At 34.5% G+C, this 9,949-nt stretch overlaps 1 protein-coding gene across 1 annotated transcript in view; it reads left to right on the forward strand.

Moving 5' to 3' along the window:
- Positions 1–5,276: 5,276 nt before the first annotated feature.
- The window catches only part of ppp2r1ba (protein phosphatase 2, regulatory subunit A, beta a), a 19,999-nt gene continuing 15,326 nt past the window's right edge, over positions 5,277–9,949 (forward strand). Inside the window, exons 1-6 of the mRNA XM_016454083.1 lie at positions 5,277–5,449; positions 6,401–6,491; positions 6,612–6,712; positions 6,818–7,050; positions 8,340–8,487; positions 8,712–8,867. Of these exons, the coding sequence (XP_016309569.1) occupies positions 5,372–5,449; positions 6,401–6,491; positions 6,612–6,712; positions 6,818–7,050; positions 8,340–8,487; positions 8,712–8,867 (807 nt within the window). The 5' untranslated portion in view covers positions 5,277–5,371. The remainder of the gene's footprint in view (positions 5,450–6,400; positions 6,492–6,611; positions 6,713–6,817; positions 7,051–8,339; positions 8,488–8,711; positions 8,868–9,949) is intronic.

Here is a 9,949-nt window from a genome sequence, read left to right on the forward strand (position 1 = left end):
AGTGTGTTATTCTACAATCAGTTTAATTATTTCAGGATACACAAGACTGTCTACATTATAAAATAGCTTTATATCATTCCATTTATGTGCATTCTGTATTGGGATACTGATTCACAGCATCCTCTCACCTCATCAGTTGACTCACTCCTGTATCCAGCGCCTCTCCATGACAACAAGGTTGCATCATCCCTGGACCAGAGCGGAGCTAATTTGCTAGCCGGCAGCCATCTCTAACATTCAAACAAACAAACGGCGTCAAACAAACACATATCAGTTCATCCACACAGCACTGTAATAATCCATGTATATTTACTGTATATTCACTGAAATGCATAATATACTAGAGAGAGAGAGAGAGATTGAGGGAGAGAGAAAGTGAGAGAGATTCTAAATTAACATATAAAATTACATATATAAATCTAAACGTGTATTAATTAAAAGATCCCGTTATCCTTTATCCAGTAATCACGAAGGACTTGAAAGGTCATGTCATGAAATTTCTTTGTTCAAAAATTGTGAAAACCATTCATGAAAAACCGTTTCATGTCAGATTTGCTCTTTGTACTGCAACTTGGGGGTAAAGAGACGAAGATCAGCATTAAATAACAACTTTCTAGTGTCAAGTAACATTTTAAATTTGTGTAACTACGCTTTCTTTAAAAATCACGTTTGATAGAGAGGCTGCTTGTATTTTTATGATGTTTATGTAGAGCTCTGGGCTCCACACACAGAGGCTCAGATTTATCACTGAACAGCATCACTCAGAAACATGCATCATTTCCCCTGTGTGTCATTGTCGGTTCTATAAGAGAGAAAATAGGTACGCTGTGGTGGATATGTGGGTATATGTAAACATGCTGAGGGCAATGAAAAAGTGTGGCTCGTGGGATTATTAAGCTGTCTACAGTGACGACACGTTAAGCCCCACAACACTACAGGGAACTCTGATCCTTTTTAAATCCTTCCATTGACGCTATACACTATGACGCAGAAACCCCTTTGAAACATAGATGAGACATAGTTTTCCAGGCACTGTTCTATGCTTCATAATTTAACTGTGATTTACACTTAAGTGGAGCAACAATTCAGAACTTCAAATGTTTAGATGTTTACTGTACTTTAAGAAAGCTGCCAATTTTTATGCATTTATACTGATTTTAATACGGGTGTAAAAGGTCTGTTTCGATGCATTGTTTGAGTATATTTGTTACACTGATTACAATTAAAATGACAATATACAAAGGTTCCTACAGTCATAAAAAAAAAATGTATAACAGGGAAGATTTTGTGATTGTGATTTCCAGGCCTGGAAAAGTCAGATTAATTTCTTAAAGGAATAGTTCACCCAAAAATGAAAATTTGCTGAAAATGTGCTCAACCTCAGGACATCCAAGATGTAGAGTTTGTTTCTTCATCGGAATTGGTTTGGAGAAATGTAGCATTACATCACTTGCTCACCAATGGATCCTCTGCAGTGAATGGATGCCGTCAGAATAAGAGTTCAAACAGCTGATTAAAACATCACAATGATCCACAAGTAATCCACACAACTCCAGTCCATCAATTACTGTCTTGTGAAGTAAAAAGCTGAGTGTTTGTAAGAAACACTCCATCCATCATTTAGATTTTGTAAACTTCAAACCATTGCTTCTGGCTAAAATATAAGTCCTCTATAATATTTCTTTATCCAGTGAAAAAGTTTTCTCGTCTGAATCAGGAGAGAAATATGCACAGAACTGAAACCGTCCAAAACAGTTCCAGAAAAATATGTGGATGAAGTTTGATGTGAGTGAACAACAGAGGACTTTATCACTGCATGGAGGAAGAGTTGTTATGGATTATGGAGTCAAATTTTGGCTAGAAGCAATGGTTTAGTGTTAAAAACTGACTCTCATTCTGACGGCACCCATTCACTGCAGAAGATTCATTGGTGAGCAAGTGATGTAATACTAAATTTCTCTAAATCTGTTAAAAATGAAACAAGCTCATCTACATGTTGAATTTTCTTCTTTTTTTTCTTCTAAGTTTATAATACAGAGTCAAATATTAAATTAATATAAACTTTGCATTTTTTTTGATGGTAGTTAGCATATACATTTTTTTTTTCAATGCAATGCATGTATATGGCTTATTTGATCGTTATTAGTCAGGGCACAAAACTGGATCAGACTGGCATTCAAAAGCTCATCTGTTCCACTCTTTACATGTCAAGTCCACATTTAGGTCAGTGATCCACCATCTGCAAAGCCTCAGATATGATGAAAGCAGGTAAGTGTATTGTCCTGACCAGTTGCTTCTTCATCCTGGCAGGATCAGCCACCTGGCGCTGTCTGTCGGCAGACGACAGGCCAAAACCAGGAATTACTCAGCCTTTTAAAACGGTAAGCCTGTTTTTATGCTGTGTATTATATCTGGCTCTGCCCTTGGTCATAAACATGCTATTTTGTGAAGCAGCTTCCTGCTACAGAGCGTTGCCTGAAATTACATCCCGTATCCAGGGCTCCAGATTGGTGTCATTTTCTGCTCATACTGATTTCCTACTTTTATTCAAACCTGCACAACAACAAAAGAAACAAGCTTGATCTCAAGTCACCTTAATAGGGTGAGATGGATCGATGCAATCATTGCTTATGTGAAGATGAACACCATCCTTTTTTAAAACGCAAACTAACAAAAGCAGGCCTAGTATGAATAATGGATGTCAGTGTGTTTTAATTGAACACAAATTAGCAACTGAATGCAGAACAGATGGTACAGACACAAGCCCATTTAATAATACAAGACATTTTCTGTGCATATTAAATAACGATTTTCGTAGTTCTCATGACCCTATTTCTTCCAAAGTGGGTTTGATTCTTATTTTATCGTGTGTTATGCATGCATCTGTTTGTGGAAATCAAGTTTTCAAATTATGCATGTAGGCATTGTAATGCACATCAAGAAAAGAAAGACTCTTATTTCAGTATTACTGATATATAGTTTTTGTTAATATTTTGTATTAGATTTTTTCTTTATTTTTAGTTTTCATTTTAATTTAATTCAAAGTTGTTGTAATTTTGTTGTATTTCATTTTTATTAATTTTTATTTTTTATTATTTATAATTTGTAAATGTCCATTGGTAAGTTTTTTTGTTTAATAATAATAATAATAACACTGATGAGAGAACAAATAAATGTCAAACATCATTCTGGCTCATTCATGACACTGGAAATGAAAGGTCAAGTTGAGTACAGTGCATGGTGGGATACAGTATTTCTTATAGTGTGCAACTCTGGTTGCATACTGGATGTTTTAGCAGATGTAAAATAGGTGCATACTGAGCACACTGCTCAACATACTATTACTGCAGAATAGTAGGTGGTAGTGTCCTATTTCATTATTTACAAAAAAATTAAATGGAAAATGCTTCCTCAACATACTTTTCAACAATAGTGAAACATCAATTGTGTATAAGGGCGTTTCTTCAACTAGGGGCACTTTTATCCTTGTGAAGTTGAATAAAAAAAACTCGTTCAAAAGTCACGTAACACAGTCTCATAAGTTTAAATAATTTGTCTAGTTTTAAGGTCTGTAAGAGGACAAACTTAGATTACAAGAGAAATTGTTAATATTTTACATTTTTTCCAACCTGCAATGAACAAATGTCATTTCCACCACATCTCAATATACAGCTGTTATTTAAAAATAGAATAACTTATGCCACTCAAGAATTGTCTAAGATCATTTTTGTAACTAGTTTTACCAGTTTTTCCACAATGTACAATAATTATACATTTGTCAATGAGATAAATTAACTGCCCTAAGGACCAAATGCTGAACTGTACACCTGTCACACTATGAAATGTAATATTGGTTTGGGTAAGAGCTTATTAGAAAATAAATACCTTGAATTTTTATATTAAGTAGAGCATGATCTCATAAATTGTGGATACATTTTTAATGTGTGATGAGAACTTTTTAAATATTTTTTAAAAATGTGTGTGGTGATGGAAATGACAGGGTGTTGTGGAAATGACAATGAATTAACGTGAATGTAGAGAAACAGTAGAGATATTTATTAGAAAAATTCTTAATCTCATCACACTCAAACTCAATTCACAAAGTCATTAAACATAACCACACCTGTTTTTAGTGTAGTGCTGAGTTTGATGTATAAAACTGATTTGTCTCAAAGATAACGGTTACAGTGCATACTGTAAATAACTGACACAACTGATGGCAAGGCAAAAATATAAGCAATAAATGATGCATCAAAATTTCAACATTGTGAGATAATCATGAGGCTATATAATTGTGAGAGTTTGATACTGAAATGTTCTCATTGGTCTCTTAAATGAACACCCATCTTCTGTAAAGAGTAACTGTAAAGAACACCTGAAACTGTATCACAAAGAACATAAAAGTGCCCATAGTCTAAGAATCACCCATAAATAAAATGAAAAAAGAAAAAGAAAAGGGTTTTAATGAAAAAGAATGTAAATATGAAAGGAAATTACAAAGTGCTTTATACCCCAGACTGGAACAAATAGTGATTAATAATAGAATTTGCCACCAAAGCACCAATAGCTAGATATTTGAAGTAACATTTAAATACACTTATTCAAAATAACCAATTTAACAAACTGTGTTTATTTTAGCAAATAATTGTGTTTATTTAATCACTTTCTGAGTATTTTTTATAACCTCTTACATATTTCGTAAGCTCTTATATATTTTATTAACACTCTTTCAGTTAACATATGGGGTATTACTGTACAAGTCTCCATGATGATCGGAAGAGAAAATGTCAGACAACATAGGCTACTTCCCAACAAATCTACGTCCTCACAATCATGGACAGCAATCCATATATTATTCTCATTCCTAGAATATACTACATCTTTGCCAAACTAGCAGTGTTTTTGACACCCTTTTTGACCACAGCTTTTTCCTCCAAATAATGGGCTTACACTTATTCAACAATAAATGAAACGCATGAAGTATTTTATCTCAAACTATACTGGATGAATAAATATGCATAAATATTTAATAACATTTAATCATAAAATGATGATTATCGCACACAATGACCTCTTGGACCAGTTGTAGAAGTAGGCTACTTTGGTGTTTTGTTGCTAGTATTTAGCCCTATGTATACACAAAAACATGGTATTACTCTGGTAGTGAATCACTCCAGCTATTTTGCAGAAAATGGTTTGTGTTTGTGAATGTCTAGCCTGTCTAGAAGTGTTAGTGAATAAAGTGACTACAGTCAGTGTGCTGGGGTTCGCGCCTCTCGAGCTCATGTACTGGTTTTATATTGCTGTGCTGGGCGCAGAGAGAAGAGAAACCCCGTAGCAGGAACTAGCTAAGCAGCCTTTAGCATCCAAGATGGCGGGAGCAGACAGCGACGACTCTCTTTACCCTATTGCCGTGCTAATTGACGAATTAAGAAATGAAGATGTTCAGGTAAACAAAATACGCATTTTAACACCAAGTTCTAGATTGAGAAATAGACTCGAACGCGTAGAGGCTTGAATGGACAGCAGTAGCTAACAGCAACCAGTAATGTGGGCCTGTCCTAGTTTAGCCAGCCGGCTAGCAACGAGAAGATAATTCAGCAATCAAGACTCTGCAGGATTATATATCAAATTCAAAGACGGATAAAGCCACAAACGTGCCGTTTAGCATACCCAAATGTATTATTAGGTGTGTGTGAAATGACTTGGTTTCGTGTGTAAATACAGTGTTAACGCAGAGCAGTTTGTGCGGTTGCTAACACGGCTAGTTCTGCGACTTAACTGTGGTAGGTCATTGAGTCGCTTAATTATTTAAATCGAGATGTACTTTTTGTGTATACCCATGGCACTTTTGTTTTGTATTTGTAGTTCAAGCATTAAAAAAAAATGTAAATAGAGAATCACAGCATTTCATTACAAGACGTTTTAAAGCACAGACTAAGTATGACTCAAATGTTGAATAGTTTGCAATGTGAACACATTAACGACACACTGACACTTATTAAGCGAAAAGCTCATCCAGCAACCGGTAGCGACGAGAAGATAATTCAGTGACACTTCAAATGTATTAGTTAACTTAATTCATATTTAATGTATTAAATGTGTATTATATATTTTGTTTAGAATGGTAAAATACACCAATTGGTGATTATTAGCTACAGTCACTATAAGGTGAGCTCATTCCCCTCTCGTTAAAAAAATACAGGGCTGTGCTGCTAATTATAGGACTGGAATCAAGAAATATGAATCAAGAATAAATAAATGGTCTAGTCTTTTTGATCTCAATGGATTGTTATCAAACCATAATTTTAGAGTTTATAAGTTGTAAACGTAGACCAGTAGTCTGCTTTGCTGTCAAATATACTCTCCTCTTACAGATTTCTTGCCTTTTTCCCTGTAGTTACGATTGAACAGCATTAAGAAACTGTCCACCATCGCTTTAGCTCTGGGCGTCGAAAGAACACGCACGGAACTTCTGCCTTTCCTCACAGGTGTTTTTTTTAAGGACTGCTGGCTTATTTCCTAGCCGATATGAGTATAACAGATTTATTTTAGGTGTAGTAAACTCTTCTTGTGCATAACTCTCAGTTTCTCATTTTCTGATTGATCAGATACCATCTATGATGAGGATGAAGTACTGCTTGCTCTTGCTGAACAACTGGGGAACTTCACCATGCTGGTTGGAGGCCCTGAATATGTGCACTGTCTCCTTGTAAGCTTTTTGACTTGATTTCATACTGAAATTGACTAAGTGAAATAATTCTGAGTTTGAATTTGTTTGCTTGTTACTTGCTGACTTGTGTATTGTTTTTTTCAGCCCCCTTTGGAGAGTTTGGCTACAGTTGAAGAGACGGTGGTGCGAGACAAGGCAGTGGAGTCCCTGCGGAAGATCTCCCATGAGCACTCTCCAGTGGACCTGGAAGTACACTTTGAGCCTCTGGTGAAGCGTTTGGCCAGCGGTGACTGGTTCACATCACGTACCTCTGCCTGTGGACTCTTCAGTGTCTGCTACCCACGAGTTTCCAGTACAGTCAAAGCTGAGATCCGCCAGTAAGTTTAACACATTATGAGAAGCGTTTTGCTATAATACTACGTTTTTATTTTGGAAACGGTGATTAATTTAAAACAAGATTGTTCACACCAAGAGCACACCGAGAAAGCACTTAAAAAAATTAACAATGCAGATTACACTCACTTTACCATCACTTTTTTTTAAGTCACTATGAATTCAAAATGAACAGTTCTTTTTTTTTTTTAATGGAATATATTGCAGTATTTATTACTGTCTGACTTATCTGTGCACTTTTTTAAAAATGTTTTTTACATTCTTGTGTCTTCGTAATCTTTCATCAAAAATTCAGCCGAATTCCTAAATGTAGTAATTATTTTTTAAACATTAATGTAGTACAATCATTTAATTTAAATCCGCATAAATTAAAAATGACAATGAAATAAATTCTGGCATTTAAATAATATAGGTGTTGTAATATAAGGTGATAGGTAGGTGGGTGAATCTAAAAAAATATATATAATTATATATGACCATTAAGATTTTTTTTTTTTTTTTAGTAATTACCCTAAACCACAAAAGGGATTCTCATTACTGTTAATTCTGGCAAATATATAAATGTGCTAATAGTTTTTACTATATTGCAGTAAAAAGATTAATGTAATGCAATCATTTTATTTAGATCAGCAGAAATATAAAAGACAGTGCAAAAAATAACTGCCTTTAAAATCATAAGTATTGATATTTCAATTTTCCTTTGCATTACAGTGAGAATTTTAGTGAAAATGAGCTTAATTGTCATGAAAATAATGTCACAATGGAAAAAAAGGTGCTAAAGCAGACGTAATTTACTGTAAGTGAAATAAAATGTATTTCTTTTGATTTTGGAGTAAAACATGATCCGGCCATGTTTTAACAGATTTCATAATATTCACACCAGTATAAATGTATATCAAATGCAATCGCACTTTTCACATCACTTCGTTCTCTCGATGTGGCATATTCTTTGTATTAACAATATCAGCAGCTGTAAAACAGGGTTCCAGCTGGCTTATATCTTACTGAGTTTTATACTGAACATATAACACATTCTGACGTCAGACACATTTTTGTCCGTGGTGTGAATGGGTCCATAGGAATGTATTGCTTAAATGTATTATTTATTGGGGTAATTATTCACTCTCAGTGTGAATAGCTATTTAGATTAAGCGTAATTATAGTTACAGAGTGTTAATGTTAAAATAACAAGTGGAAAGGAAAATCACTACCTCATCGTCTTCATTTTCCGTTTAATTGGAAACATGTTAACACATATATCATCTCTCCTCAGGCACTTCCGTACCCTGTGTTCTGATGATACTCCCATGGTGCGCCGTGCAGCCGCCTCCAAGCTGGGTGAATTTGCCAAAGTGTTGGAGCTGGAGTATGTCAAGAGTGACATCATTTCTCTCTTCACTGCATTGGCATCTGATGAACAGGTCTGGTTTCAGTAATACTCACTAAAATATACACACTGACTCTTAATTCCGTCATTACTCAAACCACAGCATAAAGGCTCTGAGCACATGTCGCATGACAAGACCATTGGAGGCTTGAAAGGTTTTCATTGTGTTTATGTAACTCAGTGCTGGAGCAGAGTTGAATGGTAAATATCAAAGTGTTTTCTTCTGACATCTGAATGCAAACATTTACATCACTGTAGGACTCTGTTCGTCTCCTGGCTGTGGAGGCCGGCGTCAGTATTGCCACTCTGTTGCCTCAAGAGGATCTGGAAGCTCTGGTAATGCCCACTCTGCGCCAGGCAGCAGAAGACAAATCCTGGAGGGTTCGCTACATGGTTGCAGACAAATTCTCTGATGTAAGCCAAAAGCAAATCATGCGAGAAGTTCATTATATGTAATTGAATTTTATTGGAAAATCCTAGTGTTTTTTACAGAATTCCATTTTCATGCAGCAGGGTGGCCCCCACCCATAATTCTCATCATGGGCATAACTACATTACCAGGGCTCTATGCTTACTTTTCTTTTTCAAAAATTTAGGATCACGTTAAAAATTTTAGGAGCACCTTCTAATCAATAATCCAAAATTTATCAAAAATTAGCCTTCCCATTACAAGGTGATATTTGACTCAAAGTGATTTACAGTGGAATTTAGTTTTTACCTTTGTAAATGGCATTTTTCTAACTTAAGTTATGTTATAGTATTTATATATAAAGTAATATATAGTATATATAAAGTATTTCATACTTAAAAGTATGTCATCTTTTGTCAAATTCTTTAAAAATGATATTTTATAAGCTTTTTAAAAATTGTAATTAAAACGACAGAATAAGAACAAGTAGAATTGGAAAATCCTAGTGTTTTTTACAGAATTCCATTTTCATGCAGCGGGGTGGCCCCCACCCATAATTCTCATCATGGGCATAACTACATTACCAGGGCTCTATGCTTACTTTTCTTTTTCAAAAATGTAGGATCACGTTAAAAATTTTAGGAGCACCTTCTAATCAATAATCCAAAATTTATCAAAAATTAGCCTTCCCATTACAAGGTGATATTTGACTCAAAGTGATTTACAGTGGAATTTAGTTTTTACCTTTGTAAATGGCATTTTTCTAACTTAAGTTATGTTATAGTATTTATATATAAAGTAATATATAGTATATATAAAGTATTTCATACTTAAAAGTATGTCATCTTTTGTCAAATTCTTTAAAAATGATATTTTATAAGCTTTTTAAAAATTGTAATTAAAACGACAGAATAAGAACAAGTAGAATAAGAAACATAAGTTACCAATCAAATAAAATCAGTATTAACAAACTTAATTTGTAGAGGTGGCACAGAAGGACACAAAAGTGGCTTGGTGTACATTTAATGAGGCTCAGAGGTGGCATGAGTGCAATTAAATCCATAAATTCATGATGAGATTAATGTTT

Source organism: Sinocyclocheilus anshuiensis, unplaced genomic scaffold (assembly GCF_001515605.1).
Source record: "Sinocyclocheilus anshuiensis isolate Anshui unplaced genomic scaffold, SAMN03320099.WGS_v1.1 scaffold123, whole genome shotgun sequence".
Lineage (NCBI taxonomy): Eukaryota > Metazoa > Chordata > Actinopteri > Cypriniformes > Cyprinidae > Sinocyclocheilus > Sinocyclocheilus anshuiensis.